Source organism: Patiria miniata, unplaced genomic scaffold, assembly GCF_015706575.1.
Source record: "Patiria miniata isolate m_02_andy unplaced genomic scaffold, ASM1570657v1 HiC_scaffold_17, whole genome shotgun sequence".
NCBI classification, from domain to species: domain Eukaryota; kingdom Metazoa; phylum Echinodermata; class Asteroidea; order Valvatida; family Asterinidae; genus Patiria; species Patiria miniata.
The window spans coordinates 2,934,664-2,961,802 of record NW_024037055.1 but is presented as its reverse complement, the minus strand read 5'-3'; the positions used below and the strand labels follow the sequence as shown (position 1 = coordinate 2,961,802).

Genomic DNA, 27,139 nt, shown 5'->3' with positions numbered 1-27,139 from the left:
ACAAAAGTGAATGATTTGTACATGCATGCCAAGTATCTTTCTAAATTATGTTAATTTGTGTTATTTAAGTTTTGTGCATGTTTTTGTGTGTATCTATGTTTTTATATGCATGAAAATGCATCTCTGTTCTCATTTAACAAAATGTCAGTCAGTGTTAATACAACAGGATAAGTAATTTTTATATTGTTTGATTGATACACAAAATGCATTATTTTTAGCTCAGTAGAGAAAAATAATTTCTTTTTTTCTGAAATGGAATTATTTCAGTGTCACAACTAAATCCAAGAGTTAATTTATTCAAAGGTTTTGCCAGAAAATCACCAAAGCTTGAACTTATACCGACTTTTCTGTAATACCGAGGGCACATATTACTTCATCCATACACCTGCTGTAATCTCAGACTAGAGGTTAAAAACCGAAATTGTAAACAATGTTCAAAATGCCATGACTTTGCATCTGTAGCGCCCAGACAAATTTGTGTAATTGTCAGCATCAACAGGGTATTGATTAATTTATTCGTTTTGAGTTTTTACTGAGATAACCACTTCGTGCATTCCTAAATTTGTCTTCGAGGTAAGAATTTGTTTTCAATTTTGACCTAGTAACATTTGTGTGTGTGCGTGAATGAAGCGCATGTCAGGTTTTTTTAATTGATGAAATAGCATGTGACGCTCTCGTTGGGATTTGTTTACACTTTTGTGTTTTTCAAGTATGATTTTTTTCGAGGCAAAACATTTTGTGTATTTAATTTGTGCTTGTTTATTGAATCAATTTATTAATAAACATCCTGTGAGGATAATGTGCTTTATTATCATTTAATTGTATAGGGATTATTTTGTTTTACTTGTTACTTAAATTATTTAAATTTATTCAGCCAACTCCGTTTTTGTAATAGAGAATAGCAGTTTAAACAAATTTGGTTTGTTTGTTGTTGCAGTGTCATTTTAATGCATTCTCTTGCCGCATTCACTGTCTTTCTTAAATCTTAAAAGTTCCTAGTGGTTTTGAAAAGTTACATTTTGATGAATAAATCAAGGGATATCAGCAGTAATGTGACATTCGTTTAGATTTCATTGTTATTTTGTTAAATTATGCTGTTCGTTTCCCCACTTGTCTGTTTCAAATTTAGCCTATTTCAAATTTAGCCTGGTTCTCGTTTGCTAAAAAAAAAAAAACAATTTAAAATGCGTAATGATTTGTTTGCAAACACGGGTTTTTACTTTTTAATAAAAAAAAGTGAATTTTTCCTGAAAAAATATTTCTATTATGATCTTATTCTACTACTTAAACTATCTTTTGACGCGAGTTGAAAATATTACATTGTAACGTGGTTTTATGCAATTTTAGACTGCATGTACATGTACTGGCATTATTCAATCTTTTCCAAACAATTTATTTTTCTTATGCACGAAGACATAGATGGTATGGGGAATCTTGGCTGAAAATAACTCATAATTTGTGGAGTTCGACTTGTGCCATTACAATTTTTTTGAATTGTGTATGTCTGCAGCACTTTGCGTAATGCTTGACTGGGTTAACTCGTCTCATTTAGTTAGTTAAACTGGCCATTAAGCACACGCGGGAACTATCATCAGCCACAAAATAGGGGGCCCTTTTTGAAAATGAACGGACATTATCTAAGGACATAATGGGACTTGACGCGATTGAAGAAGGGGCTTTTGTAGCCGGCCGGCCCTCGGAGTTATTTCGATGATGGCTTGGGGAAATGATGGTCAATCTCTGTTCTGATTGCTACTAGAATAATGGACGGACCTACCCGCTTTTACTTTCAGGGTTAAAGCATTTTGACCGAGGCTCCATCGACAAATTCAGATATTAAACGTTTGTGACAGCAACTTTAAATTATGGCTCATAATAATTATTGTATGCTGGAGAAAGTACTGGTCTACATTATAAATAAACGAGTTATTTTTTTCATAGTATACAGGGTGGCCTGAAAAAACACCGGAACGGCATACTTCCACTACCTTGAGACTCAAACCACCTGTACCAATGGATGGAGAATCTTTTTCGAAGAAATATGATACCAAGATCTCCCGTTTCGGTTGGTCCAGTAGTTTTGCTGCAGAGCCTATATTTTGTGAAGCACACATCTTTTATGCAGGCATTGTTACATAACAATTAATCCCTCCATCCAATTAAGTCAAATTCGGTTAGTAATTTATCGAGACAACTGACTCCTAACTTTTTTTCCACAAAACAGGCTCTAGATCAAACTTGACCGAATCGGGCGATCTTTGTATTTCCCATGCATTGATATAGGTTGTTTGGTCTCATGCAGGGTAGCAGAAGTTCGCCGTCCCGTATTTTTGGGCCATCCTAGCCTTTGACGTCATGTGATGCATAGGCCTATTGCTATGATATCGCTGTACTCTGTGGACTCCCTATAAACCATGTTAAAGAAATTGTTTACAAATCGGATGTTGTTATTACGTCATGCCAACGTTCAGTCCTCTTTTGCACATGACATCTCGTAAGATGTGATTGGTGTAGAAGTGGTGACGTAAAAAGTTTAATGTGGGCAAATTAAACAACATGCAAAAGATGCTGGTCGGTTGCCCGTTGTGTATGACGTCACTGGTCTACATACAAAGAGAGAAAGCCAGAAAGTTAAAGGGTTTATTAGCAGATGTTTGCCTTCAGAGGCGGTCCTTTCGAAATTCTTGAGCAAAATATCTACTATATTAGATCCCGCCATCAGTTTGCGTTCTCTTCGTGGTCGTCAGATTATTTTCTTAGCGATAGCGTTCCTGCTTGCGGTGCGTGTTCGTCATACCAAAACTGCGGAATTAACGTGAGCCAACTTTATTGAAGGCTGTTTCTTCCGTAAAGCGTTTGCATCAGTCAAGACATATAGGCCCTAATGCGTGTGTGAGAAAAAAAATATGCTTCATTTGTGCTTAATCCCGCAATGTGCATGTACTCATCCAATCAAGCGAGGAACCTTACTTGAAGAATGCATTCTTCCTCGCTTGATTTGAATGTGGGTAAATAAATAGATCGGAAGATTGCTCAAGTAGAAAAACTGGACATCACATGATTCCAAAAATCATGGGTTAAGTTGAAATCGATGTGGTTTGTTGTTTGGCTGTTTGTTTGTTTGTTCACTTGAAATATTTTTTGGCCTGTAAGTTAGTTCCTCCATTGTCATCTTAAACGTCCGCCGTCTACGAGAAGTGTTCAGTAAATGAGGCACTCACAGCTCCGCCCCGGATATAGTGTGCCATGGTTTGATCATGGAGGAACAAGCATTTCTCCATGGTTTGAGAGTTCTCGTGTTATCTTCAGAATCATCGCATTCGCAAGAAAATTTATATGAAGACGATCGAGGCGGTGAATGGTTGCCTCGTGTAGGTCATCCAACCAAGATAAACAGCTCGCATCTGTTTGCTTCCAGATAATTAATTATGGTTTTTGTTAGCCGCAGTCGTTGATATCCGGAGCTTCTGAGAATATGCCGTCATTTTTTTTAAGAAATCTGCTAGGACTGTTTTGCACACTCACTTCTTTTTTTTCGCAACAGCCTGTCTCCATCCCGCCTCGTGGCAGCTATTCGTACGTGGTGTAGGCAACTTCGTTTTCATTATCAACGTGGCCAGCTCGCTTGCATGTTTTGATAACACTGGGACCCATTAATTTCGTCGAATATCTCGAAGCAAGCCTTCCGCAAGAATACACGTACAATGATGCATTGCCACATCACGACAGTTTGTTCAATGGCATTTTAAATTAATATGGATTTATCAAAAACAAATTATTTAGTTTTATTTGCTCCTATTATAATTTATATATACAGTGTAAACATATCAAAAATGTTCTGTTTTGACATTTTTGTATAAGAACCTAATTGTTAATTTTTTTCGTTTTAGTCTGTGTGGATTTGTTTCCCCTACTGTATTGTGTTTCACTTATTCTATTTCCCATTTATGGTTAATATATAGGCACGATTATAGTGGACTAGAAAAAAAAATTGGGGGGGGGGGTCAATAACAATCACATTGTAAATAGTAATGCGCTGACTCTGAGATGGCGCACATTTTATTAACACATTAGTACGTGCTGGCTTTCTTATGTCCCGACCACCGCGCAGACCTATTCTATCCTGATTTTATTACTAGCCCGTAATATAGAGTCGACGCGTACCAGTTAAAAGCGATGATTCACGGCAGCAATGTCTTTGAATCCTGCAATAGTCACGGATAGAAATCAGAATGCAGCGGCACGTCAAACAGGAGGATATGATCGTCATCAAAAGCTTCCGAGAAAACAGCCACCCCTCAAGACTTAGGGGAAATGGCGATGCCGAGCCGAGCGTTGTGTGTTTGCCTTGGAGCATAGCTTGGTGAACAATGGGGTGCAACTTTCACGGACCTTGGGAACTACTTCACGTGCTTGTATTCGGGGACCCCTACTGTGGAACCGTCTCGCCTCTTCTTATGGCTGGCGAGTGGCTAGCGGAGAATAAGATGATGTTTAATCGATGGAGAAGCACTAAAGATGAGGAAGTTTTTTTCTGCTATTCGGATTAAGTTGGATAATCTGTGTAAATGGTCCGAAGATTATCTATTAAGCTTGTTTATCCGGGGGCGTTTTTTTTGGGACGGCTGGGGGATAATGGTCAGGCGGCGAGTAGTATATGGTTACTAATTCCATGCAGCTACTTTTTTCTCCATGTGATTCTGAAGACAAAAAAAAAGTTACAAAAGGGTTTCATTTACCTGAATCAGCAGCCCACCCCACAACAATCGAAATCGTTACTGGTCTTTGAAAGGCATGGAGTGACGTCAGCTTGGTCTCGTGACGTCAGAAATGACAGGCCACATAATGGCATCACGACATTTGAGATTTTATGTAAGACAAAATTAAGTAGAAGAACTTTCCAAACCGTGTTTCTTTTTTTAGAACATCGTGCACTCGTAATCAGTCATAATCTGTGATTCTGAAATCTTACAAAATACACACATGTACATTTTTTGTCTTCACAAAAAAAGGGAATAAAGCCCATCCAAGAAACGTCCCATAGTTTGGCAATTTTCAGGATATTGCCATGCATGCATTTTCCATTTAGGGAGAATATTGATCAAGAAAAAATGCCTTTATGCATGGCGATGGCAGAAATAAAGGCTTTATGCAACTAACCAATTTAAATACAATTTAGACATCAAGTTCATTTCAGGCCCATTGCAACTGGCGTCGAGTGCGGCTGTAATAAGCAACACGCAACCGTCGCAATAAAGCAATTATTATATGAAATTGCACGGCAGATGGGGACATCAAATACTCCGATAAAGTAATTTGCTACAGACTGTGTCTCTCTACAGTGCTCGGCATTAATCAGTTGGGACAAATGAGAAAGAAAACAGTCCTGATTCACCCTACTCGAACTCCCCGAATTCATATTAAAATTTATCTAGCTTTCTTGGAAGACACAAAATAACGTGTGAGCCGCAAGAACAATTTCACCTCAGCCAGAATCGTTTATTTTTCTTGTAAATAAATTGCCTGCATAGTGCGTTGCAAATATAATGGCCGTCAACATCACTTTATCGACCGGCTTCCCATGAAAAAGAGCTATCTCTTTCCAAGATCTACTTCCGATCTAAGCGGTAACAAGACTTTTTTGTTGTGATTCCGCGGGTGATGACGACATAACTGATTATCGGACCCTAACAGAAGTGTGCACATGTAATAAAGGGGCGTTTATAAACAAGAACCAACGGAAACGCCGCCACATGGGTCCACTACAGCTTACACACAGGAGCTCTTGCTGATACCTGTTGCACACAGTAATGTCAGTTTTGTGTTACTGTGGGAGTTGCAAGGAAACATGATGAACGAAACGAACTTAACTCTAGTCGAGGATGATGTTGGCTTACGAGTGATAGAAGGCATAGCCTTCGTGAGTATAACTCTCCTGATTCTCACCGGGAACTGCCTTTGCCTCCTGGTCTTAAGACTCGCCCGGGACATGAACCATGTCACCCGGGTGCTACTCATCTCACTGACCGCGGCAGACCTGCTCATGGGGACGGTAGTCGCTGCGCCGGTGCTGGGTACTGTCATCACCCACGGCTGGCCGTATGGGTACGTCTTCTGTGCCATCTCAGCCTCCGGGAATCAGATCTGCGCCACTACGTCTCTGTTCTCTCGCTCCTCCTGATCAACGCCGAGCGGTATATCTGCATCTGTCGCCCGTTGAGGTACCCTAGTATAGTCACGGTCAACCGAGCCCGGGTTGCTGTCGTCTGCGTGTGGGTCTTTGCTCTGTTCCTTGGTCTCTCCAACTGCTTCCTCCCCGGCAGAATTGCCAACTATCACGAGTACCTCCACTCGTGTTTCTTCGACCCTTTGTCCGGTGAGCCGGACGTCATGGGCACGCTGTGTGTAATTCTCTTTGTCTTCGCGCCCTTTCCAGTCCTCATCTTGATGTACATCCGCATCTTCGTGATCGCTCGTCGTCACGCTAAGGATATGGAGGCTCGAGCCATCGCCATGTACGAGCAAGCTCAGCGACTCAGCCTACAGGAGAACGGCCGGGTCAGCTTGGACCAAGGACGACGGAGATTCTTCCCCGAATACAAAGCCGCCAAAACATTCGGCATCATTACTCTCACGTACGCAATGGCATGGATGCCTTTCTTCAGCATCGTCATCTACGAGAACCTCACAATGACAAAAGCCCCACGAGGTTTAACCGTTACAGCATCGTGCATGGCGTTATCTAACAGTTGGTTAAACGTTCTCGTCTATTACGCCCGCAATGCAATTTTCCGGACAACGGCAAAGAGAATGTTGTCTGGACGTCGTCACCGTTATTCAGCTTCTAGTAATAGATTCTGACATTTTCAGTGTACGTATATCAATTTCAGACTGAGCATTTTAAATATTTAGAATTCATAACATATATTCTTCACTTCACCGATATATCTGATTGTCGACTTCTGAATGGCCTCCTTCACTCTCCTTGACAAATTTGTTTTCAGATGTGTCCGTTTGGGTTAACTTCATGACAAAATAGATGCAGTGGATGCAATTGGTTGTTTTCAATAGTTATTTGAAGAAAACAAAATCGGCTTCCGTACAGTATGTATATGAGACAATGCAAAATATGTGACAATTAACTGCTTGGTTTTCAATAGAACTAAAGTTGTTTTGACCAAATTAATGTTTACTTACAAGCCAGGCTGTTCAAACATTAAAAAGACGTAGACCTAAATATTATCTCGATGTATATCCCAACAGAATAACAAAACTTGAAAACCAAACAAAAACACCTCCCTAAACAGTCAAATTACTCTACCATTTAGCCTGCATCGGATATTTTGTGCATGGTAAATCGTACCTAATGCGGTTCATTGACGAGTCACAGGAGGTTAATAACGTTGTACTTACCAAGGTTACTTTAGATTGGCTTCCTAATTCGATTTTGATTAAATATCTTGTAAGGTAATTTAATGGACATGATTGTGTTATTCTCTTAAATGACTCAGTGCAAGGCCCATTACTGTGATGACCCGCTCATTTTGGTCAGGCTTTTACCTAGCTAACGTGGATGTCGCACCCGCTATATAAAAAACATACATTTTTCGTAAACTTTTTTTCCTTTCTTGACTTATTCAAGTTACGCTGCCTGGTAACTTTAAACAAAAGACTGGTATCATCAGTAAACACAATATACTGTTGAACCGTGTAGGATGATATTCTGTGCATGTAAATGTTAAACAAAAATATTCCCATGGCGATCGAACGCTTCTTTTTACGTGGTTTTACCTTTGCAAACTGCAAGTTTATGATTGTCAGTTCTGGTATTGTATTGTGGCTAGCTATCTGATACAGTTGTACAGCGATCGGCGTAGGCATATCAGTAATAATACATGCCCTCTTCACCTGATAGCTGTTGACAAGAGATACATATTCCTGTTTTATTCGCAGAACAAAACTAAAGATCATAGTCATTGTCGTAACAATAATACTACTGTCCTTTGTTGCCGTGTTCAGAAACAGCGAGTTAGAATTGATAAATATTTAATACCGTACTTACTATGGTGCATTGACTCTGAAACTTATCATCTGTCACAGATGTGGTAGTATTTTTGCTCTTGATAACATTCTGTCTTTTTGGTTTTTACTGGTTAGGCCCTATTGATTTTTGTTGTCAAAGGCATATTTCTTATTTAATAGCTTCACAGAGTTCAAATTGTTCATCGAGATTATTTTTAAAAACAAGCTTCAGTACAATTGAAGTTTTAAGTATCGATATCAAATTCTGGCTACCTCGTTCTGGGATACAACAATAATAAATCTTCTTGAAAACATGTTTTTAAAGTAGTTTCTGTTGTCTGAATATTTCGGTTTTAACTGCATTTACCCAATTTTGTTTTTACTGACATGTGAAAAATGATATCTCATTATTTCCGTTTCTATACGCCTTTTAAAAGATGACAGATTACGTCCTTGCAAAATTTGTGACTCGAGGTTCTATCTGCAGCATATCCGGCTCTTCCTCTCATTACACCAACAGCTGGTACTCTTGTGAAAGCACACACGGAATTCTGAAAACAACTACTCCATCGGCAAGCATTCCAAGTGATTACGGAACACAGGTATCTAATAAATGTCTGTTTTTTTACCAAACGTCTTCAATCAAAGAACGGGGAATATCCGTCCAAAAAAATATTCAGGCCCGTAGGCACAGTAGGCGCTGTGTGCCTAGGGCGCCCACGAAAAATTCGGGGCCTACAAAAAATTGAGGGCCTACGAAACATACCACTGTGTGCCAACACCGGGCATTTAGAGCTATACCAGTTTGGACAGGCTTGCTTAGTACAGCTTAGCATCAAGCCATCAACATGAAATTGGTGATGTGCTTAGTGCGTAATAGGGCCTTCAAAACACTGGTGCTTGGGCATACGGACAATTAATCCGGCCCTGAAAATATTGTGAAGGAAACGCAAAGCATCATGGGTATAAATTGCTGCCAAGATCCATGCCATATACACTTCTACAAAAACGGGAAAATATCTTTCCCCACCACGACAAAAATGACAATTTTGTTTGATCTATTCGAAACAGCTGACAGATTTGAAAACAATTATCGTAGGCCTACCCCTAATTGCCCAGAATATCATCAGCCTGAAAGCTTCAGTACTGAATGGTTTCAATTTGCCGGCTATTTCCTGGTCTCAACGAATGACGTGAACGCAATTGACAAAACATTATTTGCATTTTGATTGCAATTATTGCCCGTAATTATGTTGACTGTTACATTTTGCCTTAAGGAGCCAATTTATAACACAAAAGCCACCTTAATTGATGACGGGCCATTGCTTCAATGCTGATTGAAAATGCTTTGTCACTTTATTATGTCGAGCAATTTATTCTACACCTCGTAATGAACTCCACATTAGTCTGCGTCGAACACTAAAACAGAAGAAGCTCCTGCTCTATAAATTTACTCTGTGATTGAAGCCAAGCAATTTCGCATAGAGCGTCTTTTTATCATGCACTTCTCCAATGTGATTGGTTGAGGGCGCTACAACCGAAGACCGGGTTGAAGACCGCTTTGCGAAAACAAAAAGGACGGGACAAACTTAGTAGGCATGCAACCCTCATTTTTGCGTCATAGTTATGCACTAGTGCGTTATGATTCAAGGCCATTCTGTGTGTCCAACAGCAAGTAACCATGGGCGTCGCCAGGATTTTTTATAGAGGGGGCAAAAACAAAATTTGCCAAAAAATGCTTGTATTTCTCAACACATTCTCGATTTATCAGTTTTAGAGGGGGGCAGGGACATTTTGCCCCCCCCCCCCCCAACTCATTAAATTTACACCACTTTGTCTTCGCGCCTCTTTTTCTTTTCTTTTTTTCTTTTCTTTTTCCTTCCTTTTTTTTTTTTTTTTGCTTTTCCAGGGGGGGGGGGGCAAGTGCCCCCCCTTGCCCCCTCCTCGCGACGCCCATGCAAGTAACGGTTGCCACAACTCTCAATGGACATAAGGAGTATTCCTCTTCCCAACAGCTGCCAAACGATAGAGGGCGCTTAAAAGCAATTTGACTTAAACTTCTTTTGACGGACAGAGGGGAGTGGTTGTTTCTTGTATTTGTTTATAATTGAAAAGTGAATGTGATATCGCCAAAATACCGATTCTTCGTGAATTTGCGTTGACCTGATTGTTGGGTCATAACTGTGTTGCTATTGACCCTACACAGTTGACACTGTAATAAGTCACACTAATAGACCTATTCGAGTCCAATCATGCCCCTTGTGTTCTCGAACAATGATTGCCACGGCAACGTCTCAAGGAGTTGTCTGGATGATTGGGATGATGTAGGAAGAAAAATCGATGATCATTAAGTCAGTATCAGACAAGTGGTGTTAAAAAATAAATGGATTTTGGGTGACACTCAATATTTGTCGGATCACTCGTTTGGAGAATTTGCAGACCAAGGTTAATGTCCTCATAACATGTCGCAGAAAAGTAATCGTGCTCGCGTGAAATTTTAGTTAGTTTGTGGGGATCGAGGTATGCATTCTTGCGCTTAATTCTGGCGTCGCATAAAACAGCCGTATACCGCACTCATTCACACTGAGCTACACCATGGAGCTATATAGCTCCATGGCTACACATACAGACATATTCAAAAACTTCACCCCAATCCGAGCATAATTTTCTTTCACCAAGCCGTCGAGAACAGATTTGCACAGATGTTCGTTAATGCGACACAGCCCCGGGAAAGTTCCGGGAATTATTCCATCAAACACGCCAATAGTTCATTGAAATCTGTTTTTATTATTCGAGTGAATAAAACATCAGTCTAGCCAGGGGCGGATCCGGGGGGAGGGCGTGGGGCGCACCCCCCCCCCCCCTTTCATTAAAACAAACAATTAATAGGGCAGTTGGTGTAAGACCGTAGCCTGCTAGGATTAATTGCACATAAGACAACAATCATTATTGGGGTCTATCATACTTTTACTCAAATTAAAAAGCGGCGGGACAAAGATAACTGCGACGGGACAGAGGGCGCACGCCACGAGACAGAGGGCGCGCACGACGAGACAGAGGGCGCACGCGACGAGACAGAGGGCGAAAGCGACGAGACAGAGGGCGCAAGCGACGAGACAGAGGGCGCAAGCGACGAGACAAAAAAGGAAGCGACGAGCGATAGGAGACCTATGCTGTAGAAATTAATATGCTGTATATTACAGGAAAATGCACACAGACTCCTGTAGCAGGGCGTCGTGGCACGCCTTGGGCATGGGTGTCTATCGAGGGGGGTGGGCTTTTTGTCGTGTCCCCCCCCCCCCTTTTTTCGTCCCCGAATAAATGTTGTAGGCTTCAGTTTTATGATAATTCAGGGTAGCTGATTCTATGACTCCAACTCAAAAACGATGTTTAAATGATGATCTTTTGCTCAAAAAATGGTTAAAGTCGTCAGATATTGCCTGAGATTGCACCATAGAGCATCTAGAATCCAAAAATCGGACCCCTCGCCGTTAGGGCTTCGCGCGCTACGCTCTCGCATTACTTTCAATGACATTATGCCCCCCCCCCCCGGCCTTCGGCGTAGGCGCCACAACTTGCCCTGACCACGGCTGCACGTCACATTTCACGCCCCCTCCCCTTTTGGAAAATCCTGGTTCCGCGGCCTGCTAGCGTTTATATAATGGAGAAATCATTCAGCCTAGGTTATGGGTACACGCAAGAATCTAATGAAGTAAGCGCGGGGTAAAATCTTTTTTTATTACTCGAGTGAATAAATATCAGTCTAGCGTGGATAAGATGGAGAAATCATTCGAACACTGCTAGTTTATGTACAATGTGTACCCGCAAGAATCTCAATGGTACAATCATCCAAAAATAAAAGAAAGTGTTTGAAAGCATGTCATGCAGCACTGATTTTGCCTACCAGCAAGTTTAGTTTGTAATGGAGGAGCCAGTCAAACGGGACACAGGCTACTATAACCTGTTCAAAGTCAGGGTACCATACAAAAATCGCGCCACGCTTGGATTTTATATGAGATGCTATAAAATGTATTGCCGCGGCCAAGAGGGTTAAGGGCCGCAGCAAAAACAGTTCATGCTGTCTACAGTGCGTCAAGGTATTGTAGCATAATTATGATGTTGTAAGAGGCAAAAAGCCATTCTATTGTCGAATTTCAGTACCGAATGTTGTCATTAGTGCCATATGCCACTGTGTGGCATGGATATTTTAAGTCATTGGTCCTCTGTTTCAATGACAAAATTTAAATTCATCTTTTCGTCTGTGGAATTCATTCCCAATTTAATAAATTTAAACGAGCAGTGAGGTTTTGAGAAATAAAAATACCCAAAAAATTCATCAAATTTATTTTTTAAGTTCTATTTCCAGTTTATTCGCACTGCTTGGCACATCTTTCTGCCTAGACCACAACACAATTTGGTAAGACACCAGCATATGGCGACTGCCATTGCGGCAGTGACGCCAATTACGTCCAGTAGGTAGTACTGAACGGATGACAGGTGCATGGAGCGTGGCTTGAGATGCTCGGTGCCGTGTCGGACGGCGTACTCCACCCAGTAAGCGACCTCTTCCAGTGGGGTCATCGGCATGACGCGGTCACGAGCAATCCCAGATAGATGCAAGGCTGCTAATTTGTACCTTTGGAACCAAATTAGGAAGAAGAGATTTCACTTTGCAAAGATGTCATATCAAATATTGTTGTGCGTCAATCTCGATCAGTTGCATAGCGAGACATTGTTACTGTGAGGAGAACGTTACTTGAGAAAAATCATAACTTGTTCTGACTAAGGGCGGATCCAGAACACATTTTTATATTTATTTTTTTTTTTTTGGGGGGGGGGCCAAAGAAACTTTTGGTCCCCCAAAAAGTGGGTCCAAAAATTACGGCGTGGGGTTCGGGGTTCTGACGACAGAAAATTAAGCGAAATTGGTGTTACGCCAACGATCGCAGATATCAATACCTCAGAATATTCAAAAGTTGTTGCGGGTCTAATTTTTAGTGAAGCTTTTTGAGTGCTTATTTTGACGGATTTAAATAAATAACAGAAAATTTGCAACGGTTCAAATGCATTGTCACAAAAATCTGCTTTGCAGTTAGCCTTCAACTCACGTTTTGTTATAAATGACTTCCACGGCAGCGTCATATATTGAACGTTCAGTCAGACGACGAATATCGACAAGAACCGCCATCCCTTTGGCGCGTAGTCTAATGACGTTATCCGTTTGGTCACCAAAGACTGGGATTCCCACGATCGGTACGGCGTGGTAAATGCACTGATGAAGGCTGCTCAAGCCGCCGTGGGAAATAAAAGCCCGCGTCTTCTGGTGGCCTGTAAATAGAAAGGAGGGCAAGGTAATTTGGTGCACCGAATGCTGATCAGACATTGCAATCAATTAACTACATGTAGTTATAACCCATACTAATTAGTTATACTTGGTAGTATGGTTAGTAATATAGCAGTTAACCATAACTAATTAGTTTTAAAAAGTATGGCAAATACGATATATTAATATTTCGTTATGATACTTTTGGTCACCTTTGTTACATTGAAGATAATTATGAGCATGGTATAATTTAACCATAGGTAGGCTTAAACCTGGTTACTGTCTGGTTGACAACCACTTAAACTCCGCAATCTGCGTAAGTTAATTACTTCACCATATTTTCCAGCTTATTAATAATGGTTAGTAAGAGCTACACCATAACCTTTCCTACCATATAGTTTTGGTATTCCAAAGATTAATAGTCCAGAGCAAAACTAACCTGTTAATAAGTTACCATTTTATTTTTATTTAAAGTTACGTTAGGCCTACATGATCTTACCAAGCAGGTCGTTTTGCGGCAGCCATTTGACAACCTTGGTGTTGTTACCGAGAGCCTTTGGTAGTTTACCGCCGTAACTCCAAGCCACCTTCTGAGAGAGTAGAGCCAGACTGGAGGCGATGTTCTCAGCTTGTTGCTCCGTCAGTTCATCGTTGATGAGAGTTCCCAGTGCTAGAATGACTATGCCGTGGTCGCCCGAGCTATCAACAAACGACTGCCACTCCTTCCACGAAAGTAATACAATAAAATATTGATACAACTATGCATAAATTATACAACTAGCCTCAAATATAAAGCAAAGGGCAATTAGGCCTAGTTCGGATTAATTAGGAGACATATCATCAGTACTTGGTATAGAAGTAAGACATGATTCGATTTAAAGACGTGAAAAGTCAAATGAGACTCCGTGGGTTCCCTATGGGCCCGAGTCCACTTTGAACGCTCCCGAAACTTGGACTCGCGCTCCTCCAATTTTCAGCGGAGGACGAGAGAAACTTCATGATCCGCATTTTCTCACCTGATAGTTTAGCCCTCGTTTTTGTTGCTGGCTAGCACTGCTGTGCAACCGGCCCTGCCTTAGCCAACGGCGCTGGACACCTCAATTTCTTTCTCAATTTTTATGAGGGAAATGCTGACGCTCAACGCATTATTTACCGCCTATCCCGATGACATATTGCTTGCTCTATTGCGCCGCGTCGCCATCTAACGATTACTTCCAGTCCTCTAAACGATGCTTTGAATTGTGGCATATCAAGTCCAATACCTCATTCAGTGGTTTCGATGGACCCGTGAGGACACCCCCGACGAACTTGACATGAGGACTCAGAGGCCGGGGGAATTCAAACGCGAAATCCTCGTTGAAAATCCACATGGCGGCCTCCGAGAGAAGCTGCCCAAAGTTCGCATCTGGGCGGATGTTCCGCTTTTGGAGGACCTCGTCCATCGGCGTCAGCATGAACTTGTAGTAGAAGTAGCCGGTGATCCAGTACAGGAGTGTGTTTTTCCTGCGCTCTTGGAAAGTCATGGTATCGGTGAGAGAGCTGAGACGCTCGGGGACGTAAGCCGGGTGGATCGGATTAAAAGCAAATCGGTCGTGCTGCGATGGTACCATTGAAGTGAGCCCAAAATTAATGTACGGTACCTTAAGAACCTGACTAAGAAACACTTGATATAAAGTCACCACATCACCGATGATCATATCGAATCCTACTGTCTTTAGCTTCTCGATGAGTTGGGTGTTTCCCAGCATATCATCGTTGACGAAACTGGACGCCTTGAAGACGTCCACTTTCCGTCCAGCCACGCGTGCTTGTATCTCACGATCCTCGGCTTCGATGCGGTATTGCAGGGCCGTGTTGGCGCGCTCGTCTCGCAACTGTTTGGAGACGTACCGCCGGAGGAACGTGTCGCCATCTTTGTCGGTGAGAGAGGTCTTGAAGAGCGCGAAGTGTATCTGGTCCGGGATCTCCATGCGGCCCTGCACGTACAGGCGATGGGTCTCCTCATTCATGACGACCCATACCTTGTTCCCTCGCGAGGACAAAGTTTTGGCGATTTCGATGCCCGAAATCATGTGGCTGCACATTCCACTTGTAGCAGCCACCAAAATCTTGCATCCCAGAACCGGCTTGAGGTGCAGCAGCATTATCATGCTTAAAGCAAGGAAAACTGATACCCCAAAACATCCCATTTTAAGTTTATTCATCAGTTCAAATGAGGACCAGCAACTTGAATGTCTTGGATGCAGATATGCCCATCCTAACACAAAATTCTCTTAGCGATGGCTTTAGCTTTTGTAAATATTATATTTTATAGATTGTGTTTTTATGATCATATTTATTGCTGGTAGACCCTTAAAGGGAGTGTCAATAAATGTGTAAAATCATATCTCAGTTCATGATTATGCATGGATTAGTATCCGGTTCGTAATTGTGACGTCACTTTCGTTAGTAAACCACGTCCACTGCATTAGCATTGGAACCACTGGAATCGGAAGGATAGTGCAAAGTTGCGTGTTAGCCAATGGGCGCCAGTAATCAGTGGTGCGCGCGCGTGTATGACGCAGTCACTTTACGAACTGGATAGCCAATCAAATTAAAGGGGAGGCGCGACCCAGCCATGATACACAGCAACCAATAAGATAATAGAAGCACAAGGCCATTGCCCGTCTTCAAATACTCGTGTGCTACTGGTCAGGTCTTCAATTTCAATTCAATTCAGTTCAAACTCACATTTATTTCCGTACCCAATAAGAAATATATTAGCAGAGAATACATGAATAAGTAAACGAATAAGTAAAAGTAACAGTTCAAAAGGTGTACGAAGCGAAATTTTATACAGGTAGGTATGGAGGCATTCTCTAGAAGCCTAGGCTTGTGGCGAGATGCCTTGGATGGACTAACACAGAAAAGAAACACTTAGATCCAAGGGCGGATCCAGGGGGGGGGGGGGCGGCCAAAGGGGGCCATGCCCCCCCCCCCCAAAAAAAAAACGAAACCAATTTTTTTTTTAATGTGACGTCGCAATAAAGGCAGGCATTGAGTACACCACCATCTTTTCCTCAAAAAACATTGGTTAAAGTGGTCCGAAATTGCCTCAGATCGCACCACAGAGCATCTAGAATCAAAAACAAATTTCGGGGCCCTTAAGCGGGCCCCGAACCCCACGCCGTAATTTTTTTGGAACCACTTTTTGGGATACCAATTTTTTTTGCCCCCCCCCCCTGATTTTTTGTGTTCTGGATCCGCTCTGCTTAGATCAAGTATACACGAACAGTTGGACCAAGACAAAAGCTAAGCATGAAAACCTACGGATAAACCAGAACAGTACACGTATTGAAAGAGAAAAAATGCTGATAAACAAAACAAATGAGAAGCAAGCTTTGTCAGACTATATTTGGAGATTAGAGCTGTTTTACAGGCATGTTTGAATCGACCCACACTCTACCTGATCTCTAAATTCCTAAGAGTGAAATTAGGGACCGGACGTTAAAGAGTGAAAATCACCCTCATTTTCGATTGAAATAGTCTGGAAAAAAGAACCACTTCAGTCGAAGCTCGAGTGAAAACTCGATCTTTACGATCGAAGAAATTTCACTCTAAAACGTCTGGTCCCTAGTTTCCGACTGTGGGAGTAAATCTTCAACTCGAAAGGAATGAATTTTCACTCTTCAGAATTTAGGGAGTGATGTTATGCTTCTCATAGAAGCTTGCCTATACAGGTTCATGTTTATTTGCTGGAGTAGGCTGCGATACGTAGTACAGAAAAGGATGAATTAAACGCCCTGTCTAGATTGAAGAGGACACGAGGGGATTTAGGGGATTAAGCTGACGGAAAGGGGGTTTCACAGGCCGATTTAAAAACTCTCATAATGCACCTTCGCGCTATCGCATATAAAAGACGAGCTCGCGCTCGAAGATTGATCCCAGGGGCATCCTACGACCGTGTTCACTAACGTATCTCAATTTTAATCAATCTGAAAATAGAAATTGGTAGAAAAAAAGTATATTTAGTGGACGAAGATATAAATTCTGCGCGACGGCTGTTTCATGTTTGCTTTTATATGATTTAACCCTTTGGCTCCCAGGGAAATAAATTACTGATGACTCTCCGGTACCAGGAGCATTTGGAGAAAAAAATTTAATTGTGTATAGCGCCCTCGTACATGCATGGAGGACAGAGCCCATTGCTTGCCCAGCAAATGTAAACAATATGTGAACTAGTAAACCGCCTGCATGTTTATTACCCTTGATGTGTTTGCCATGATTATGTAAACGGACACGCGCTAGTGCAATCTATTTAGGAACTACATGTAGTTCAAGCCCCCCCCCCCCCCCAAGTTCAATGTTGTTGGAAATCGGGCGTGCAGGCAAACTGGCCAATTCCCCTAGCAACATTGCAATGGGGGGGGGGGGCGGGAGGAATAATGTTTATAATCACATAATTGAGTAGTCTGTTTGATATGCTTCAACCATGGAGTTAGATACACAACGCATAATAGGAGACATTTCGTCGAGAGGAGGCGCTATTTACATTGTCGCAAAATGCAGAGTGGCTTGGTGCCAAAAGGAAGAAGTGGCGTTCGACTTTTGGTGCCAAATGGCAAGGGCGGATCCAGGGCGGGGGGGGGGGGGGGCAAAGGGGGCCATGCCCCCCCCCCCCCAAAAAAAAAAACGAAACCATTTTTTTTTTTTATGTGACATCGCAATAAAGGCAGGCAATGAGTACACCACCATCTTTTCCTCAAAAAAACATTGGTTAAAGTGGTCAGAAATTGCCTCAGATCGCACCACAGAGCATCTAGAATCCAAAAATTTTCGGGGCCCTTAAGCGGGCCCTGAACCCCACGCCGTAATTTTTTTGACCCACTTTTTGGCCCCCCAAAAAATTGTGTTCAGGATCCGCCCTTGCTAAATGGAGCCCATGGAAGTGAATGGGTTAATGACACAGCAGTCATGGTTGAGAGCCCTATATTTGGAATGGTATCTATGCTATGAGTTTTATCTTGAACATGTTTCATTAATTTTTGTCGGTTCCATCATTTATATCACCAGGCACACTGGTGAATTCACCAAAAAGATGTAAAGTGTCAAATAATTATGTGATCTAAAACACTTCGGAATGATGGGCAAATATAATGCAATGTAGAAAAATCTCCTTATAAAGGGATATTGGCAGTCTGTTGGCAGCCGCGGTACTCCGCCCTTTTGCGTCAAGTACGTGCTTAGTCTCAAATTAGTCGCATGCGTTCATAATTATGCAAAATCTGTTTCCTGTCCTGCTGAACATTCACGAGGCTACCTGTAAAAGTGCAGGTACCATAGGCTTTCAAACAAATCACAACGCTATACTTGCAAAGAACATACTTGAAACGCAATGTAGCATCAAATGAGAAAACCAAGATTTTGATTTTTTTGGCTGGTAAATCAACGTGATGGTAATCGCACAAACTACAAGGCGAATAATATTTCGATTACTTAAGTACAAATCAGTGAATACTAAATTTCATCATCAGATCTTAGCATTTTTTTTGAGGGGGTTGTTTTCGCAACTTGCCGCCTTACCCCCTCCCCGTACAAATACAAATAATCTTACCACGCATAATGAGCTAAGCTATCACCGACACCACGAAGTACTACACTCCACGTGTTAAACCACATTTTTTTCCGGTTTTCATTCATCAAGGCCTGCCATTGCACGAAATTTCAAAGCTTCAAGAGCTTTACTTTAATAATTACGCTTTTATTATCCATGGCAACTTTTGCGCGAAAGTGACAATTTTCGTTTTCACCATTGTAATGCATGGCGCGCACTCTGCTCAAATGCTAGTCTTGGTTCCAAGACCTTCGTTGAATACTTTTTCTCCCGGCGTGCGAAAATTATATTGCACTAGTACAGGCGCAGCCCGCGATGAAAAACTGTTATCGATTCTGCAATGTACTCGATACTTATTCACTGTGTTTATTCAACGATTATCGATTCTAGCGCGAACGATTCTGTACTTCTGTAATGTACCGCGTATAATCGTCCGTATATGGGTGCAGACCAGTAAATCGGTCCGAAATTGCCTACGCCGGCCAAATCACGATTTGCATGCCCTCAAATCTTCAGTATTTGAGCATGCTGTGGGCCATGAACTTGAGGATTTGTAAAAAATAGGGGTGGAAGTCGTGCACGGGACTGGGAGCTTGCAGTTCTGTGTAATTTGGATGTAATTGCTAGTTTTTACTGGTATGTACATGAGTGTTACTTCGTGGTGTCGATGACGTTCAAACATTCTTTACCTAATTGTTAGGCACTGGGCAGCAAAATGACGAGGCTACCAGCAATCAAGGTGATTTAACGACCACTTCTATGTTATATAAGTCAACACTTCGAGCATCTCATGATAAGATGTGCATATCTGGTGTCGAGACATCAATTGACGGACCTCACTCGCACTAATGGATAAACCTAAAATGGGATGTTTTGGGGCATCAGTTTTCCTTGCTTTAAGCATTATAATGATGCTGCACCTCAAGTCAGTTCTAGGAGGCAATATTTTGGTGGCTCCTACGACTGGGATGTGCAGCCATATGATTTCCAGCATCGAGATCGCCAAAACTTTGTCTTCGCGAGGGAACGAGGTATGGGTCGTCATGAATGAGGAGACCCATCGCCTGTACGTGCAGGGCCGCATGGAGATCCCGGACCAGATCCACTTCGCGCTCTTCAAGACCTCTGTCACCGACAAAGATGCCATCACGTACGTCCGGCGGTACGTCTCTAAACAGTTGCGAGACGAGCGCGCCAGCACGGCCCTGCAATACCGCATCGAAGCAGAGGATCGCGAGATACAAGCACGCCTGGCTGGACGGAAATTGGACGTCTTCAAGTCGTCCAGTTTCTTCAACGATGACATGCTGGGAAACTCCGAACTCATCCAGAAGCTAAAGACAGTAGGATTTGATATAATCGTCGGTGATTTTATCTCATGTCACCAAGTGTTTCTGAGCCAGGTTCTCCAAGTGCCATACATTCATATTGGTCTGACGCCAATTGCGCCGTCGCAGCACGACTACTTTGCCCACACACCGAGCAATCCAGCCTATGTTCCCGAGAGATTCAGCGCGCTCGCCGATACCATGACCTTCCGGGAACGTCTTAAAAACACCTTATTGTACTGGTTCATGAGTTACACCTACCAAAAGTACATACTGACGCCAATGGATGAGGTCCTACAGAAGCGAAACATCAGGCCCGATGCCAACTTTGGTCAGCTGCTGTCGGAAGCTAAACTGTGGATCTTCAACTCCGACTTCGTCGTGGATTTTCCACGTCCGCTGAATCCACAAGTCAAGTTCGTTGGTGGATTTCTGACTGGTCCCGTCAAACCACTAAACAAGGTTATTTTCGAAACCTCATTTGACCAAACAATCAATGTAGAAACAAATAGAGCTGTAGTCAAGTTAATCACAATTATGGTCAAAGGAATATAATAACAGGACGTCTCGAAGACGAGACGTCCTGTAAGGACTCGACTGCAACACTGGAGACGAGTGATCAGTGTTTGCCTCTTCAGATCAACACAACGCAAAATAGATGACGAAATAACAATAGTTGTTATAATCATTATGTTTTAATATAAAAAAATCTCTTTTCCCCAACAAAGGAGTGGCAGTCGTTTGTTGATAGCTCGGGCGACCACGGCATAGTCATTCTAGCACTGGGAACTCTCATCAACGATGAACTGACGGAGCAACAAGCTGAGAACATCGCCTCCAGTCTGGCTCTACTCTCTCAGAAGGTGGCTTGGACTTACGGCGGTAAACTACCACAGACTCTCGGTAACAACACCAAGATTGTCAAATGGCTGCCGCAAAACGACCTGCTTGGTAAGATGAATAGTAAATATATTTTACAATAGTTTTGAACAATAGTAAGTTGGCAACTAGTTTTACTATGCATAACAATGTACAGGTACCGATGTACCAAACGTATAGGCATAGTGGTGGATTTACTCTCTAAATTTCAAAGAGTGAAATTAGGGACTAGACGTTTAAGAGTGAAAATCACTCTCATTTTCGATTGACTCGAAGCGCAGCTCGAGTGAAACCTCGATCTTTACGATTGAAGAAATTTCACTCTAAAACGTCTAGTCCCTAGTTTCCGAAAGTGGGAGTGAATCTTCACTCGAATGGAGTGACTTTTCACTCTTTAGAATTTAGAGAGTACCTTTGTCAAATATGACAGCCGCAAACCGATCGGCTTGATAAAAGCCCTATATTAAAAAGCCAGTAGGCCTATGCTTTGCATTTTTAAAAACTTAAAACTTACGCAGGCTGTACGTTACATGTTAAATTCGTGAATGGGGCACTGGACTTTAATCATTCGGCACCTATAGAAAGGCAGCATTCGGCGAGCTTCAAAACAAACACTTATTTACACGTTGTAAAATATCTGTAACAGTGCTTTATTCCGATACAGTTGTAACGTAAATGCAAGCAAGGTCTCATAGATTGTTTGTTTTCTTTCTTTTTTCTTCTCAAACCTCGACTTTGTCCCCCTTTAGGTCACCCGAAGACCAGAGCTTTTATTTCCCACGGTGGTCTGAACAGCATCCATCAGTGCATCTACCACGCCGTACCGATTGTGGGAATCCCAGTCTTTGGGGATCAGAAGGATAACTTTATTCGTCTCGGCGCCAGAGGAATGTCCATCTTACTCGACATTCGTCGTCTGTCTGATCGTTCCATCTACGACGCCACGGTGGAAGTCATTTATAACAAAACGTGAGTTGAAGGCTGAATTCAAGCCCATTAGAAACGGTTGCTGTTTCTTTTAATATCGTGCGCTCGCTTTCGCTTTAGTTTATACGCCGCGCAAAACTTTAGAGGTAAAGTGATCAAATTGATTTCCATTGCAATATTTTTGTTAGAAATTGCTTAGGCCCAAAAAAAGTCTCCGGTTTCTGGTATGGAGCTTGCCCAAAAAGTGGTGCGGCGACGTGGCTTTTTTTCTTTTCTTTTTTACCTGATTTTTTTGCTTCAAATGTCGACTGATGACCGCAAATGGCGCCCGACTAAACTTAGTGCAAATATATGGGAGTCCAGAGAGGCCACATAAAGCTTATTCTCGACCATAACCCAATCTAAAAACACGTTAAAATTGTGCAGCAGCAGGATTCCAGTCAAACCAGTGAGTTTGGCGGTTTTGAGACATCATCTTTTATTGAAAAACAAACTTTTTCATTTTGCCGACGCGCATGGCTACGGCGACGCGCGCGCATACCCGAAACCGGAGACTTTTTGGGGGGCCTTAGCGTCTTGTTTTTTATCCGTGTAGTCAAGTCCATCACAAGTCCGTTTCAAGTCCATCACAAGTCCGTTTCAAGTCCAGTCACAAGTCAGTAGGAGAAGATAATGAACAATACATAGAATGCCTTTGAAACGTCTTTTGTGACTTGACTCGTTACTTATAATCGATGACTTGTGACAGACTTGAAAATTACGTGAGCCAAAAACATGTCTTTGCGTCCACCATGTTACAGGTACAAAGAGGCAGTCGAGCGTTACTCAGCGATTGCTCGCGACCGCGTCATGCCGATGACCCCACTGGAAGAGGTCGCTTACTGGGTGGAGTACGCCGTCAAACACGGCACAGATCATCTCAAGCCACGCTCCATGCACCTGTCGTTCGTTCAGAACTACCTGCTGGACGTAATTGGCGTCACTGCCATCATGGCTGCAGCCATATATTGGTGCCTTACCAAAATCTGCTGTGGACTATTTAGAAAGTTAAGTCCATAAATGGGTTCATATTTGTAAGACTGAGACAAATGTAACAATGATGAACAGTGGAAAAACGATGAACATCGAAGACGGTATTATTACTCCCAACATTTCAGTCAGAATCGTAGGTTCTGCGTGCACGGGCGTCGCTGAATTAATTCAAGTGTGGGGTTGGGACCGGGAGGAGGGGGGACAATGAAATTTTCCAAAGACGGGTCCGGGAGGGTGGTTATGATAGCCAGGCATTTCCCCCGTTTATTTGGCCGCCGCGAAATCGAAACGCTGGGGAAGGGCGCTTAGGGGTGTATAGGGAGGAGGATTTTGACATTAGCTGACGAATGGGGGGGGGGGGCTCTATTCAAGGCGGACAGGACTGGACGTCTTACAAAAGTTGCCGCTAGGTGGCGCTGTTGAAAGCGGTTTATTTCCCGACACGATTTTTGTCGACAGGACAATATTATGCCAGCTAAAATGACTCACCCCCTCTAGTGACGCCCCTGCCTGCTCGAGAAGATAAGCTTCGAATGTTTTAACCGTTGATTTTCCAGAAAAATTCAAACGTAGGATCACCATATGCTTATCTTGTTATTAATCAATTAACGATATTAAATACCAGATTATCCGAACATAATGCCTAATGCCAACGAAGCATTCGAGAATATACGGATTAAAGCTTAAAAAAAAAGAGAATATTAATTTAAAGATGTGAGATTACAGTTCTTATTTCTGCACCTTTAAGTGCATCCTATCTTCAACTTCATTTAGGTCAATAGAGGGCGCTATACGCGCACCAAGATGGTACACCGTACAACCATCCACTAGGATTATTATTGCCAGTTTGTTGATGCGTGAGCCTGTCATTATTAGTAATTAAGGGGAATGTTAATTCCCGGGTGTATGCGGGTATAGCAACGTACAGAAGATTTGTATACGAGCAAGTCAACGGACTGAACTTACTCAAGATAACACAATTTTTTTATGTATTCTATAAAAAAAAATGAAAAGGGAAACTCCGGAGGTTGCAGGTTTAAACCCCGCTTTTCAATTACTTCGTTCTCCAACAAACAAAAAACCATAAAATCTTGGAACACGTATACAATCAGACGGATGCCTCGGGTTTTTTTCCTCAGAAGTCAAATCATTTTATTTCGCAGAATTTCACAAAGTCTAGCAGTTGATATTTTGTGATTTTTTTTTATGTTCAAATCGGATCTGGAAGGAAAAAATAATTTACTTCCATCTCTTGATTAAAATGCTAGCATGGAATGCATTTTTTTGTCTTTATTAATCTATCCTTTCTAAGGCATTTCATGTTTTTAAGATGTCCACTAACATTTGCTTTCGACACATTGATTTCACACAACAGGTTGTTTTTTTCTCTTCTGGTAATTACAATAAAGTCCGACTAGAATAGGATTATTGTCTCGTAACCGACTTTAATAAAAATCATCAAGCCTAAAGTAAATACACTAAATCCTTCTTGATATTACTGTTGTTTGCTTTAACACCTTCTACTGTAACTATTATTAATGAAGTAAATAAATACAATTGGATGATTTGCCAGGGACCGGACGTTTTAGAGTGAAAATCACCCTCATTTTCCATTGAAATAGTCTGAAAAAAGAACCACTTCAGTCGAAGCTCGAGTGAAAACTTGATCTTTACGATATTGAAGAAATTTTACTCTAAAACGTCTGGTCCATAGTTTCCGACTGTGGGAGTGAATCTTCAACTCGAATGGAATGAATTTTCACTCTTCAGAATTTAGGGAGTGAAGTAATACTTCTCATAGAAGCTTGACTATACAGGTTCATGTTTATTTGCTGGAGTAGGCTGCGATACGTAGTGCAGAAAAGGATAAATTAAACGCCCTGTCTAGATTGAAGAGGACACGAGGGGATTTAGGGGATTAAGCTGACGGAAAGGGGGTTTCACAGGCCGATTTAAAAACTCTCATAATGCACCTTCGCGCTATCGCATATAAAAGACGAGCTCGCGCTCGAAGATTGATCCCAGGGGCATCCTACGACCGTGTTCACTAACGTATCTCAATTTTAATCAATCTGAAAATAGAGATTGGTAGAAAAAAAGTATATTTAGTGGACGAAGATATAAATTCTGCGCGACGGCTGTTTCATGTTTGCTTTTATATGATTTAACCCTTTGGCTCCCAGGAGAATAAAGTACTGATGACTCTCCGGTACCAGGAGCATTTGGAGAAAAAATTTAATTGTGTATAGCGCCCTCGTACATGCATGGAGGACAGAGCCCATTGCTTGCCCAGCAAATGTAAACAATATGTGAACTAGTAAACCGCCTGCATGTTTATTACCCTTGATGTGTTTGCCATGATTATGTAAACGGACACGCGCTAATGCAATCTATTTAGGAACTACATGTAGTTCAAGCCCCCCCCCCCCCCCAAGTTCAATGTTGTTGGGAATCGGGCGTGCAGGCAAACTGGCAAATTCCCCTAGCAACATTGCAATGGGGGGGGGGGGGGCGGGAGGAATAATGTTTATAATCACATAATTGAGTAGTCTGTTTGATATGCTTCAACCATGGAGTTAGATACACAACGCATAATAGGAGACATTTCGTCGAGAGGAGGCGCTATTTACATTGTCGCAAAATGCAGAGTGGCTTGGTGCCAAAAGGAAGAAGTGGCGTTCGACTTTTGGTGCCAAATGGCAAGGGCGGATCCAGGGCGGGGGTGCAAAGGGGGCCATGCCCCCCCCCCCCCTAAAAAAAAAAAAACGAAACCATTTTTTTTTTATGTGACATCGCAATAAAGGCAGGCAATGAGTACACCACCATCTTTTCCTCAAAAAAACATTGGTTAAAGTGGTCAGAAATTGTCTCAGATCGCACCACAGAGCATCTAGAATCCAAAATTTTCGGGGCCCTTAAGCGGGCCCTGAACCCCACGCCGTAATTTTTTTGACCCACTTTTTGGGGGGACCAATTTTTTTTTGGCCCCCCAAAAAATTGTGTTCTGGATCCGCCCTTGCCAAATGGAGCCCATGGAAGTGAATGGGTTAATGACACAGCAGTCATGGTTGAGAGCCCTATATTTGGAATGGTATCTATGCTATGAGTTTTATCTTGAACATGTTTCATTAATTTTTGTCGGTTCCATCATTTATATCACCAGGCACACTGGTGAATTCACCAAAAAGATGTAAAGTGTCAAATAATTATGTGATCTAAAACACCTCGGAATGATGGGCAAATATAATGCAATGTAGAAAAATCTCCTTATAAAGGGATATTGGCAGTCTGTTGGCAGCCGCGGTACTCCGCCCTTTTGCGTTAAGTACGTGCTTAGTCTCAAATTAGTCGCATGCGTTCATAATTATGCAAAATCTGTTTCCTGTCCTGCTGAACATTCACGAGGCTACCTGTAAAAGTGCAGGTACCATAGGCTTTCAAACAAATCACAACGCTATACTTGCAAGAACAGCTACACTGAAACGCAATGTAGCATCAAATGAGAAAACCAAGATTTTGATTTTTTTTGCTGGTAAATCAACGTGATGGTAATCGCACAAACTACAAGGCGAATATTTCGATTACTTAAGTACAAATCAGTGAACACTAAATTTCATCATCAGATCTTAGAAAAAATTTTTTTGAGGGGGTTGTTTTCGCAACTTGCCGCCTTACCCCCTCCCCGTACAAATACAAACAATCTTACCACGCATAATGAGCTAAGCTATCACCGACACCATGAAGTACTACACTCCACGTGTTAAACCACATTTTTTTTCCCGGTTCTCATTCATCAAGGCCTGCCATTGCACGAAATTTTAAAGCTTCAAGAGCTTTACTTTAATAATTACGCTTATTATCCATGGCAACTTTTGCGCGAAAGTGACAATTTTCGTTTTCACCATTGTAATGCATGGCGCGCACTCTGCTCAAATGCTAGTCTTGGTTCCAAGACCTTCGTTGAATACTTTTTCTCCCGGCGTGCGAAAATTATATTGCACTAGTACAGGCGCAGCCCGCGATGAAAAACTGTTA

At 42.1% G+C, this 27,139-nt stretch overlaps 3 protein-coding genes across 3 annotated transcripts; 2 read left to right on the top strand and 1 right to left on the bottom strand.

The window, feature by feature from the left end:
• Positions 1 to 5,695: 5,695 nt before the first annotated feature.
• On the top strand, positions 5,696 to 7,468 carry LOC119723450 (beta-4C adrenergic receptor-like). Its single transcript, XM_038194114.1, is given in 2 exon segments — positions 5,696 to 6,166; positions 6,169 to 7,468. Coding segments are annotated over 2 exon segments (1,011 nt in total). The 5' UTR covers positions 5,696 to 5,848; the 3' UTR covers positions 6,862 to 7,468.
• Positions 7,469 to 11,324: 3,856 nt separating this feature from the next.
• On the bottom strand, positions 11,325 to 15,751 carry LOC119723449 (UDP-glucuronosyltransferase 2C1-like). Its single transcript, XM_038194113.1, has 4 exons — positions 14,608 to 15,751; positions 13,845 to 14,067; positions 13,131 to 13,350; positions 11,325 to 12,658 (listed from the first exon to the last, which is right to left on the bottom strand). The coding sequence occupies exons 1-4, from the start codon at positions 15,547 to 15,549 to the stop codon at positions 12,379 to 12,381; spliced, it is 1,665 nt and encodes a 554-aa protein (XP_038050041.1). The 5' UTR covers positions 15,550 to 15,751; the 3' UTR covers positions 11,325 to 12,378.
• A 3,890-nt stretch (positions 15,752 to 19,641) lies between these two features.
• On the top strand, positions 19,642 to 24,680 carry LOC119723446 (UDP-glucuronosyltransferase 2C1-like). The gene is made up of 4 exons (XM_038194108.1): positions 19,642 to 20,728; positions 20,995 to 21,217; positions 21,895 to 22,114; positions 22,873 to 24,680. Exons 1-4 carry the CDS (start codon positions 19,787 to 19,789, stop codon positions 23,129 to 23,131), a joined length of 1,644 nt encoding a protein of 547 aa, XP_038050036.1. The 5' UTR covers positions 19,642 to 19,786; the 3' UTR covers positions 23,132 to 24,680.
• The last annotated feature ends 2,459 nt before the right edge of the window (positions 24,681 to 27,139 follow it).

What these genes read in the sequence shown, in the direction of transcription:
- LOC119723449 (XM_038194113.1), bottom strand. Translation starts at nt 15,549, where the DNA reads ATGAATAAACTTAAAATGGGATGTTTTGGGGTATCAGTTTTCCTTGCT. An exon ending in GCCGCAAAACGACCTGCTTG is followed by an intron (nt 13,351 to 13,844) that starts GTAAGATCATGT and finishes TTCTATTTACAG; the next exon opens with GCCACCAGAAGACGCGGGCT. An exon ending in GAAGTCATTTATAACAAAAC is followed by an intron (nt 12,659 to 13,130) that starts GTGAGTTGAAGG and finishes TTGGTTCCAAAG; the next exon opens with GTACAAATTAGCAGCCTTGC.
- LOC119723446 (XM_038194108.1), top strand. Translation starts at nt 19,787, where the DNA reads ATGGATAAACCTAAAATGGGATGTTTTGGGGCATCAGTTTTCCTTGCT. An exon ending in CCGTCAAACCACTAAACAAG is followed by an intron (nt 20,729 to 20,994) that starts GTTATTTTCGAA and finishes TCCCCAACAAAG; the next exon opens with GAGTGGCAGTCGTTTGTTGA. An exon ending in GCCGCAAAACGACCTGCTTG is followed by an intron (nt 21,218 to 21,894) that starts GTAAGATGAATA and finishes GTCCCCCTTTAG; the next exon opens with GTCACCCGAAGACCAGAGCT.